The sequence below is a fragment of the Myxocyprinus asiaticus genome, chromosome 12 (assembly GCF_019703515.2).
Source record: "Myxocyprinus asiaticus isolate MX2 ecotype Aquarium Trade chromosome 12, UBuf_Myxa_2, whole genome shotgun sequence".
Classification (NCBI taxonomy): Eukaryota; Metazoa; Chordata; class Actinopteri; order Cypriniformes; family Catostomidae; genus Myxocyprinus; species Myxocyprinus asiaticus.
The window spans coordinates 12,145,981-12,158,330 of NC_059355.1; the positions used below are offsets into that span (position 1 = coordinate 12,145,981).

Sequence of the window (12,350 nt, forward strand, 5' to 3'; positions counted from 1 at the left end):
GGTTTGAGTGGAAATACGTCACATGGTCTTGCCGAACTTTGTCGGAAGTATGTCATGTGGAGAAGTCCCATGGTAGGTCCTACCCTACAGGGGAGGAGTTTCTACAAACATGGTGACTGGGAAGACACAGTTTACCAACAGGGAAACAAATTTGCAGAAGATATAGGTCGCATGAGGTTACCTATGGGGAACCACCACATGTGGAGCACCTACCCCAGTACAAGGCTTAGTTAGCACATGTACTGAGCCGGTAGCGAGTTTCTCCGTGAAGTGATACACCCGGCCAGCTGTCCCGGACTTACCTGCTTGTGCGTGCCACTACACGGGACGAAACCGGTTCCACCCGGAGATTGTAGAACCTTGCAAGGTGTTGGGTGTTGCCCAGCCCGCTGCTCTGCAAATGTCTGTTAGAGAGGCGCCACTGGTCAAGGCCCAGGAGGCCGCTACACCCCTGGTAGAATGGGCTCATAGCCCTGCCGGGGGCAGCACGTCCTGGGTGTGATATGCCATAGTTATGGCGTCAATGAGCCAGTGGGCGATCCTCTGCTTGGAGACAGCGCTTCCTTTCCGCTGTCCACCAAAGCAGACAAAGAGCTGCTCAGAGACTCTAAAGCACTGCGTGCGATCCAAATAGATGCAGAAAGTGCCAACCGGACACAGCAACGTCAGGGCTGGGTCTACCTCCTCCTGGGGCAGTGCCTGCAGGTTCACCACCTGGTCCCTAAAAGGGGTCGTGGGAACCTTGGTCACATAGCCCGGTCGGGGTCTCGGGATCATGTGAGAGTAGCCCGGACCAAACTCCAGGCACGTTTCGCTGACAGAGAACGCTTGCAGGTCTCCTACCCTCTTGATGTAAGTGTCTTCAAAGAGAGTGCATTAAGCTCAGCTGACTGCAAGGGCTCAAAGGGGGCTCTCCGTAGACCCTGAAGAACTACAGAGAGGTCCCATGAGGGAACGAGGTGCGGTCTGAAGGGATTCAACCTCCTGGCGCCTCTCAGGAACTTGATGATCACTGTGTCGTGGTGTGCCACTATAGTGGCTACATACACCTTCAAGGTGGCGGGAGACAGCCGCCCTTCCAACCTCTCCTTCAGGAAGGAAAGCACCGATCCGACTGCACATCTCTGGGGGTCTTCGCGTCGGGAAGAACACCACTTAGCGAACAGACGCCACTTAAAGGCATACATCAACCCAAGCGGAGTGGCCACCGCTGAGGATGCCATATGCCCCAGGAGCCTCTGAAACAGTTTCAGTGGAACCACTGTCTTCTGTCTGAACGCCTTCAAACAGGCCAGCACCAACTGAGTGCGCTCGTTCGTGAGGCGTGCCGTCAACGAGACTGAGTCCAACTCCAAGCCGAGAAAAGAGATGCTCTGTACCGGGAGGAGCTTGCTTTTTTCCCAGTTGACCCGAAGCCCTAATCGGCTGAGGTGCGAGAGCACCAGGTCCCTGTGTGCACACAACACATCCCGAGAGTGAGCTAGGATTAGCCAATCGTCGAGATAGTTGAGGATGCGAATGCCCACTTCCCTTAGCGGGGCAAGGGCTGCCTCTGCTACCTTCGTGAAGACGTGAGGGGACAAGGACAGGCCGAAAGGGAGGACCTTGTACTGATACGCCTGACCCTCGAATGCAAACCGCAGGAAGGGTCTGTGTTGAGGTAGAATCGAGACGTGGAAGTACGCGTCCTTCAGGTTTACCGCCTTGAAACAATCTTGATGCCGGACGCTCGCTAGGATGCGTTTTTGCGTCAGCATCTTGAATGGGAGTCTGTGTAAAGCCCGGTTCAGTACTTGCAGGTCCAAGATTGGCCGCAACCCACCGCCTTTTTTCGGTACAATGAAGTAGGGACTGTAAAACCCCTTCTTCATCTCGGCTAGAGGGACAGGCTCTAACGCATCCTTCCGTAGGAGGGTACCGATCTCCGCGCGCAAGGTATCTTCTTGCCCTTCACCGAGTTGAAGTGGACACCGCTGAACCTGGGCGGAGCCTGGCGAACTGAATCACGTACCCGAGTTGGACGGTCTGGACCAGCCATCGTGACGGGTTGGAAAGCGCAAGCCACGCGTCCAAGCACCGGGCGAGGGGGACCAAGGGGACAATCTCGTTGGACGTACTCGGCGGGTGGGGCCTCGCGGCGGGGCAGAGCCTGAGGTGCCACACTGTGTCATGGCCGTGCTGAGTTCAGGGACATCGAAGCACTTACCTGGCTCCTTGTGACCACCCCCGGAACAGCCTGGGACGGGGGAGGAAGAGGCCTGTCCTCGTGACCCGTGGAGACTGTCACATTGGGGCGGATTTGTGCCACAGCTGGGCGCGGGAGACCACTGCTGGAGTACCAAACCTGCCAAAATGGAATGGTGGACGGTGGTATGTGACCCAGGGAACAAGGAAAATGCTCTTTTGCTGAACTCTTGGGTACCGCAGACACTTGGGCATGCGGCGAAATTAAATGAAAAGGCAACAAAAGATTCTCCTCCTGGCCCTCCACCGGGGCATGGAGTGGTCTGCTTACCAGCTCCAAAGCAGTGAGTTTCGTTATCCCTGGGTCGCCCTTCTCAGGGGCGCTTCGAAGCCTTTTGCGGGTTTTTCCTGTGGTGGGCCCTATGCCGGGGCCGGGCCACAGGGGCGGGCTGCGGCGGAGTAACCGCAGGGGTATTCCCTTGGCGACGAGCAGGCGGGGTGCGGGATCTTGAGCCGCGCCGGGGCAGGATGTGCCGGATAGCCTTCATCTGCTGCTTCACCGCCGAGAACTGCTGGGCAAAGTCCAGCAAGGAACCGTGCCTTGTCGGCCTCTCCCATCCCGACCAGGTTGAGCCAAAGGTGGCGCTCCTGGACCATCAAGGAGGACATTGCCCACCCGAGAGACCGCGCCGTGACCTTGGTCGCACCTTGACTTTGTGGACTTGCAGGGCGGAGGCGGCTTGTCCAGCGGCACTGTAGGCTTTGGCCGTCAGGGACGACGTGAACCTACAGGCCCTGGACGGGAGCTTTGGGCGCCCGCGCCAGGTGGTGGCGCTCTGCGGGCATAGGTGCACCGTGAGCACCTTATCCACTGGGGGGATTGCCGAATACCCCTGGCCGCCGCACCATCGAGGGTTGTGAGGGTGGGGGAGCTGAAAGATCGGGACCGGGCAGTAAAAGGTGCCTCCCATGACCTTGTCAGCTCTTCGTGCACTTCTGGAAAGAAAGGAACTGGGGTGGGGTGGGGCGTCTCTCTCATTAATTCACCAATCATCGAGCCGCGAGGGTTCCACTCTAGCCTGACGCTCGTGGCTGCCCGGGAAAGCATGTCCATCATTTCCACGTCAGCCTGTGACTGGGCAACCGTACCCGAGGGGCGTTGCCCGGCTGAGGCTTCCGCATCCGACTGGACGAGCCCGCTCTCCGATGCTGCGCTCGAGAGCTCATCACCTTCGCGGGCTCCGAACAAGAGGTCGAACTCGCCACGAGACGAGCCGGTGGACTCATCCGGAAGCCCGATCAGGGCAGACGAGCGTGCTGGGGAATGGGAGGTCCGTGGGGGGATACCCGGCGGAGGTGGTCCAATTGGGGTCCCCAAATCGGCCCCAGTGCTAGCCGTGCTGGCCTCATACCCGTAGGTAGAAGGACCGAGGCGGGGAGCTGCTGGGGTGGCTTGCTTTCTTACGAAGGCAAGCTGCGACCGCAATGTTGCCATGGTCATGTTCTCGCAATGAGTACGTGATCCATCCACGAACACTGTTTCCGCGTGGGTCACGCCCAGACACGAAAGACAGCGATCGTGACCATCAGAAGGCGAGAGATAATGACCGCAACCAGGAATAACACACAAACGGAAAGGCATCTTTAAAAAGACACGTTCCATGTGTGCCGCTCTTTTAGAGAAATATACTCTTTTATTTCAGCCGAAGCGCCCAGGGGCGTTCTCTGCAGTGCACCAGTGCAGAGGAGGGAGAAGCTGCTGAAATGCGCCGTCAGATCCAGCAGAGGTGAATGAACAGTCAGCTCAGTGAACATCGACCGTTCGGCTCCAAAGAGAAAATCTGAATAAGTGGTTGCATACCAGCTCCTTTTATACCCGTATGTCCGGGGGAGTGGTATGCAAATACCACTCGCCAATTTTCATTGGCCTTTTATCAAAGACCAGAGCTGTTTCAGGCTCCCAAGAGTGACCCCTAGTGTCACTACATCGACACCAACGTTGAGTGAGTGACAGATAGGGAACCCCAAATCCATGTGTGCAAAGCTTGTCGCATCATACCCAAAAAGATTTAAGGCTGTAATCACTTCCAAAGGTGCTTCAACTAAGTACTGAGTTATGGGTCTGAATACTTATGTCAATGTGATATTTCAGTTTTTTATTTTTAATAAATTTGCAAAGCTATCAAAAATCAGTTTTTTAGCACAAGGCTGCAACACAACAAAATTATTTCTGAATGCACTGTATATACAATCATATATATATATATATATATAGTATATACAGTATATATATTGTACATTGTATATATACAGTACTTTGCAAAAGTCTTAAGCACATAAGATGTTTCACACAAGCATTTGTCTTCAGATGGTTATTTATATCTTCAGCTTTAATGTGTCAATAGGAAAATGGACTTTACTGGACTTTGTATGACATTAAGTGATAAATGAAAACTATTTATTTCAATATTTTTAAGACATCCTCACTATGCAACATTTTTCACAAGTGCCTAAAACCTTTGCACAGTACATTATATATACAGTATATACAGTATATGTGTGTGGTGTTGTTACCTCTTTGATTGCAGACATCTTGAGTTTCTCATAATAGTGCAGAGGAGCAAGAGGTGAACTCATGTCATATCCAAACCCAGCCAATGCCACCTCATCACAGTTATGAAGGGCCATCGTGATCGCAACGGTCCCCAACGTAGGAATATTCTGAAGAAAACAAAAAACACTTTTACTTCCTTGAAGTATATTTATAAAGTACTGTACTCAATAGTCACACTTGAGTATGTATTGTAGGTAAATATACTTATACTTCGTGGAAATTTCCTTAAGTAAAAGTTAAAATAGAAGTTTTACTCTGTACATCTCCAAGACTGGAGATGGGGGTGAAATCTGTTGTGCACTAACCACACTCAGGCTACTATTTAGTTCTTTGTTCAAACACTTCAGTTCAGATATTGTACCCAGTGTGACTGATTGTATCAGAGAGAGATGTGTGTCTATGTGTGTGTTTATCTGCAGGTCACTGTGGTTGGAGTCTCATGGTTTTATCTCCACAGAGAGACACTCTCTTGGCTAATCCTGCACCAGACACTCCTGTATGCTGATAATACAAGAAACACATCATAACTAGAGTCCTGTGGCTTGCACCAGCTTAAACTACTGTTTACATGGCAGCAGAGCTCAAACAGACTCTGGATAAGGCTGCTGAGTCAGAACATCGGGCAAAGATATGAGTCCGAGTACACAATGCTCCTCACCCCTCTTCCCATGAGGCCGTTGTTGTGTGGAAGGCCGATGAATCTGAAGGCTGCTTCTTGTATGAAATATGGATTGAGGATACGCATGTCCTTGGGTTCTCTAGGAACGACACGTGCCACAGACTTCCAGAAGCCCTCCATACTCCGCTGAAAGGGACAGTCAAAAACATACACATGAAACAAATGAAACGACTAAACCTGCGTGACTTTACTGACGATCTTTCCTATGAGCTGAAGCAGCTCTATGAATGAGCTATTATAAGTGCAGAAAGGGTTGTAAGTGAAGCTGACACAGTACACTGACTCGTGGCTGCTGAATAACACACTCAGCTGAGTAAATAAGCCACTCACTTTGATATTCAGAATAAGGAGAGTGACACGAACACACCAGAAATGGCGTTGAGCCAAAAGCATGCCCAAACACAGGCCTCTCTCTGTCCTAGTAGGACGCCCACTTCACCTGCACCCAATAGTAAAGCTGGGTAAAGCTGGGTGATCCATTGAATATTTACAATATTCGTTTGTGCCCAAAATTGAATATGTAAGGGATAGTGTACAGTCAGCCGGTTATCACAAAATAATTTTGCATTAACAACCGGCTGACAGTACTTTATCCAGCTTATTACATGGCTACTATCCAAATAAATAAATACATGAACATAAAATATTGATTTACATTGAAATAACGTAAATAAGTGGGAAGAAATAAATTGCGGGACAGCTGAAATCCACCTCCAGTTTGAGTTCTGTTGATGTTTATTTTATAATTAATGACTGTCTGACTGCTCTTTATGCATCTTATTACAAGACTACTTGCCAAATAAAATAAATAATTGCACATGAAACATTGATTTGAGTTTAAATTATTTTATTAGCTTATTTGTAGAGATTGCACAGTGATCAGAGAAACAGGAATGATGGCTCGCAATACCCGGATGTGCGGTTGTTACTGAGCAATATCAGATCACTAGATGGCGTCATTGACAAATCAGAATCGAGTATTCCAGAGAGCCGTGTAATAAACATGATTGGTACTTTCATGCTCCAGGGGTCAATTTTTATTATCTAAAATGAACAGATTTCAGGGCTCAACAATAAGGACTGCCCGATGGCCCAGGGCCACTGTGAGAGAGATTTGGGCCAGTGCTGCATTTATAACGTCAGTGCAAGCAGACAACAAGCGAGAGAGCACAAAAATTACACTGAGCAAACACAGTCTTCTAAATGAAGGCTGAAAGATGAGCGAGCATGATTATATATTTAGCTCGCAAACATGCACGAACGCATAATAAACTGGGCACGCCAAGGCATAATCGTGTGAGCGCTCAAAAGCGTGCAGACACAGAGCACGCTCTCCTAGAACTGTCCTTGCTCTTTTCCAAGTGTTCTAGCAGCATCAATTACCAATGTGTAGAAAATTGCAGGGAAAAAACCCACTGCAGGAATTTCAGAGCGGGATTGTACATCTTACGAAACCTTTTAAGTATCCCTGCACATTCCATGTTAACAGCGCACAAAATTCCCACTTTTTTTTCGTTTTAACATGTTGGTGAAAAGTAGTAATACATACATTGAAACACAATAAATCCACAGTGTCTTTCTGTTGGACTGTAATTTCATCTCTCTCATCATCTCTCCGTGCAGCTTAGATGCTGTTTAACATGCATTCGTAAATGGACAGAGCGCAAGTTTTGTTATCACAGTAAAAAAAAAAAAAAAACGAAAAAAAAAACACATTCTCTCTCATTAATTCACCTGAGATGAAGAACTGAATGAAACCTAATAAACTTTGTTAAACCCCAGTTATACATGTGGCTGGAAATCTGAGCTGCTCAGTATCCAAAATGCAAGTAGGCCTATACATTTAGGTAATGTTTTTCAAAATGGCGTTTGATATTAATAGAAGCAAAATCACTATGGCTATTATTATTATCAGAGCTGTTCAGCTGCAGAGTGAAGATGACTATTTAAAACAGTCTACTTTATATCATCCATAACACACCTGTTACATTTCTCATTTCTGGACTGTACATGTATTTTCTTTCTGTGCTTTGTGTATCAGTCTTGTTCGGGTTGTCTAATTTCATGTTTATAACCACACTCGTAATTCACAGATGAGGTCAAATATCTACCTACTGTATATTACACGTCACAACCGATTTAGAAGCATGGTTTTCTCTCAGGGATTCAAATGTTTATTAAATTTAGCCAATAATCAAATCTTTATCTGAGTGATTTGATCCTGCTTGTGAAAACTACACAGAGCATAAAAGTTGACAGCATGACTAAACAGTTGACCGAAAACCCATCAGTTGCTCTACAGAACTATTAGCTTAAAAACACATGTAAATGGCAAGACAGCTGAGGTTAATATGATGTATTTATCTGTAAAGCACTTATATGGGGTTACATAAGGCATAAATCCTATCTTGCTAATTATAAATGTGATACTTTTTTGGGTGAAATTGTCTTAAAAATGTAATATATATATATATATATATATATATATATATATATATATATATATATATATATATATATATATAAAATATTTAGCTTTGGACACTTTTTAAAGCCTATTTTTACAGCTATTTTTCATTTTTGTGTTGGGGCCAGTGAAAAATTTGGCAGGACAAGTACAAATCTGAATCACTGGCACAACCAGGCCAGTAGAAAAAATCCTTAGCATTGAGCCCTGGATTTTAAAATTTTTATCGCAATGTGAAGGTCTCATTAAAACTTTCTTAGGTTTCTTAACCAGGCCTTCAACATTTATTTTTGGTTTTACTGTTTCAGCCTTGTCCCAGACTTTCAAGATTATTCTGAATGAGTGAAACAGAGATAAACCATTTCAAAATGTATTGTGTAAAACTAATTTCTATCATTTTTTTCAAAAATGACAACTGTCCCACAGTTGTGGCGTCATTTCCACCACACCAAACAATTTTGCTCCAAATCGGGTAGGCAAAGAAGAGCATGCTTGAGATGAAATATGAGACAACTGATGTTTGAAGAAAAAAATTAAATTGATGGTAATTTCACTTATGATCAGAATATTTTTTTATTGAGTGTCATTTCCAATTAAGCTGCAACTCTGCCTATGCAAATTATCGGCCGATGCAGATCATTATAAAATTCTGAATTTCGGCCGATTTATCTGTTTCTGCAATATATCGGCCGATGACTAATTCGATTTCAGCGCTCGCAGGCTCACCACTTGATCCCTAAAAGGGGTCGTGGGAACCTTGGGCACATAGCCCGGTTGGGGTCTCAGGATCACGTGAGAGTAGCCCGGACCGAACTCCAGGCATGTTTCGCTAACAGAGAACGCTTGCAGGTCTCCTACCCTCTTGATGGAAGTGAGCGCAGTCGGGAGGGCAGTCTTCAAGGAGAGTGTCTTAAGCTCAGCTGACTGCAAAGGCTCAAAGGGGGCTCTCTGTAGACCCTGAAGAACTACAGAGAGGTCCCATGAGGGAATGAGGTGCAGTCTGGAGGGATTCAGCCTCCTGGCGCCTCTCAGGAATCTGATGATCAGGTCGTGCTTCCCTAAGGACTTACCGTCGACTGCGTCATGGTGTGCTGCTATGGCGGCAACGTACACCTTCAAGGTGGAAGGGAACAGCCTCCCTTCCAACCTCTCCTGCAGGAAGGAAAATACTGATCCAACTGCGCATCTCTGGGGGTCTTCCCATTGGGAAGCCTGAGTGATCGTGTCTACCACTGCGGGTGGTAGACCTTTTAGGTCTTCCACGTCCCGTCCAGGGGCCAGACATGGAGATTCCAGAGGTCTGGTCGCGGGTGCCAGATGGTGCCCCGTCCCTGAGAAAGAAGGTCCTTCCTCAGGGGAATTCGCCGGGGGGGGGGGGGGCTGTCGCGAGGAGCGTGGGGTCCGAGAACCACATCTGGGTGGGCCAGTAGGGTGCTACCAGGACGACCTGCTCCTTGTCCTCCCTGACCTTGCACAGTGTCTGCGCAAGTAGGCTCACTGGGGGAAATGCATATTTGAGCAGGCCAGGGGGCCAGCTGTGTGCCAGCGCGTCTATGCCGAGGGGGGCCTCGGTCAGGGCGTATCAGAGCGAGCAGTGGGAGGACTCTTGGGAGGCGAACAGTTCCACCTGTGCCTGTCTGAATCAACTCCACATCAGCTGGACCACCTGAGGGTGGAGTCTCCACTCTCCCCCGAGGGTAACCTGCCGTGACAGCACGTCCGCTGTAGTGTTGAGGTTGCCCGGGATGTGAGTGGCTCGCAGTGACTTGAAGTGCTGCTGCCTCCAGAGGAGGAGACGGCGGGCGAGTTGTGACATACAACGAGAGCGCAGAACGCCTTGGCGGTTGACATATGCTACCATTGCCATGTTGTCTGTCCGAACTAACACGTGCTTGCCCTGGATCAATGGCCGAAACCTCCACAGGCTGAGCAGAATTGCCAAAAACTCGAGGCAGTTGATGTGCCAATGCAGTCGCGGGCCCGTTCACAGGCCTGCGACTGCATTGGCACAGGTCTGTCATGGGGTGCATGCCCATGCAGGTCTGTCATGGGCTGCATGCCCATTGCAAACAGCGCCTCAGCCCATTTTGGAGGCGTCTGTCATGACCACGACGTGCCTGGAGACCAGTTCTAGGGGAACACCTGCCTGTAGAAACGAGAGGTCGGTCCAAGGGCTGAAAAGACGGTGACAGACTGGCGTGACGACCATGCATTGTGTCCTGCGGCCCATCTCAGGACTCGAGTCTGAAGCCAGTGCTGAAGCGGTCTCATATGCATCAACCCGAGCGGGGTGGCTACCGCTGAGGATGCCATATGCCCCAGGAGCCACTGAAAAGTTTCAGTGGAACCACTGTTTTCTGTTTGAACGCCTTCAAACAGGCCAGCACCGACTGGGCATGCTCGTTCATGAGGCGCGCTGTCAAAGACACTGAGGAGGAGCTTGCTCTTTTCCCAGTTGACCCGAAGCCCTAGTCGGCTGAGGTGTGAGAGCACAAAGTCCCTGTGTGCACACAACATGTCCCGAGAGTGAGCTAGGATTAGCCAGAGATAGTTGAGAATGTGAATGCCCACTTCCCTTAACGGGGCAAGGGCTACCTCTGCAACCTTCATGACATGAGGAGACAGGGACAGGCCGAAAGGGAGGACCTTGTACTGATACGCCTGACCCTTGAATGCAAACCGCAGGAACTGAATCGCGTAGCCAAGTCGGACGGTCCGGATCAGCCATCGCGATGGATTGGAAAGCGCAAGCCACGCATCCAAGTTCCACGCAAGGGGGACCAAGGGGACAACGTCGTCGGACATACTGGCAGGTGGGGCCTCGCAGCAGGGCAGAGCTCGAGGTGCCACACCACGTTGTGGCCGTGCTGAGTCTAGGGACATCGAAGCACTTACCTGGCTCCTTGTGACCACTCCCGGAACAGCCTGGGACGGGGGAGGAAGAGGCCTGTCCTCGTAACCCGTGGAGACTACCACATCGGGGGCGGCTGTGTGCCACAACTGGGCACTCAGGGGCGGGAAGACCACCGCTGGAGCGCCAATCCTGCAAGGAAAAACCCGTGGAAGGTAGTTGTGATGACGACCATGCACACTGGGTATGTGACCCAGGGGAGAAGGAAACTGCTATTTTGTTGGGTACAACAGCCACTTGGGCATGAGGCAAAATCAAACAAAAATTTAAAAAAAGATTCTCCACCCGGCCCTCCACTGGGGGATGGAGTGGTCTTCTTACCAGCTCCAGGTGAGTGGGTTTCTTCGTCCCTGGGTCGCCCGTCTCAGGGGCGCTTTGACGACCTCCGTGGGTTCTTAGCAGCCGACTGTGAGATGGGTGGCGTCTGCTTCCTGCGTTGGGCTCCACGCAGGGGCCGGGCCGAAGGGGCAGGGGGATTGCAGGGGGACGCCTTTGGCAACGAGTAGACAGGGTGCAGGATCTTGAGCCGTGCCGGGGCAGAATATGCCGGATAGCCTCCGTCTGCTGCTTCACCCCCAAGAACTGCTGGGCAAAGTCCTCGATGGTGTCGAATAGGCTAGCCTGGTAAATGGGGGCAGCAAAGAACCGTGTCTTGCTGGCCTCACCCATCTCGACCAGGTTGAACCAAAGGTGGCACTCCTGGACCACTAATGTGGCCATCGTCTGCCCGAGAGACCGCGCCGTGACCTTCGTCGCTCGGAGAGCGAGGTTGGTCATCGAGTGCAGTTCCTGCATCAAATCTGGGGTGGAACTACCCTCGTGCAGTTCTTTTAACGCCTTGGCTTGGTGGACCTGCAGGAGAGCCATGGCGTGCAGGGCAGAGGCGGCTTGTCCAGCAGCGCTGTAGGCTTTAGCCGTCAAGGATGACGTGAACCTACAGGGCTTGGATGGGAGCTTAGGGCGTCCACGCCAGGTGGCGGCGCTCTGCGGGCATAGGTGCACCGCGAGCGCCTTATCCACCGGGGGAATCGCCGTATAGCCCCTGGCCCCCCGCCATCGAGGGTAGTGAGGGCGGGGGACCTGAGGAATCGGGGCCGGGCAGTAAAAGGTGCCCCCCCACGATTTCGTCAGCTCCTCGTGCACTTCCGGGAAGAAAGGCACTGGAGCAGGGCGTGGCTGCTTTGAGTGGCGCCGCGAGCCCAGGAACCAATAATCGAGCCACGAGGGTTCAGGGGAGAGCAGAGGGTTCCACTCTAACCCAACACTCGCGGCCACCCGGGAAAGCATGTCCGTCATTTCTGCATCAGCCTGTGACTGGGCAATCGTCCCCGAGGGGGGGAGCCCAGCTGAGGCTTCTGCGTCCGACTGGACAAGCCCGCTCTCCGATGCTGCGCTCGAGAGCTCATCATCTTCGTGGGCTCCGAACAAGAGGCCAGACTCGCCGTGAGACGAACCGGCGGACTCATCCGGAAGCCCGACTGGGGCAGACGAGCGT

The 12,350-nt window shown here is 50.6% G+C and overlaps 1 protein-coding gene across 4 annotated transcripts in view; it reads right to left on the reverse strand.

Annotated features, from left to right (window-relative positions):
• st3gal3a (ST3 beta-galactoside alpha-2,3-sialyltransferase 3a) overlaps positions 1–12,350 on the reverse strand; it is a 144,949-nt gene that overhangs the window by 19,003 nt on the left and 113,596 nt on the right. For 3 of the 4 annotated variants that reach the window (XR_007898568.1, XM_051711407.1, XM_051711406.1), the window contains exons 9-10: positions 5,457–5,603; positions 4,759–4,905 (exon numbers count right to left, since the gene is read on the reverse strand). Coding sequence is in view for 3 of the 4 variants with exons in the window: in XM_051711407.1 (XP_051567367.1) it covers positions 4,759–4,905; positions 5,457–5,603 (294 nt within the window). In the remaining variant the exon portion in view is untranslated. Of the gene's footprint in view, positions 1–4,758; positions 5,300–5,456; positions 5,604–12,350 lie in introns of those variants that run through there. The other variant, XM_051711408.1, reaches the window with a different exon arrangement.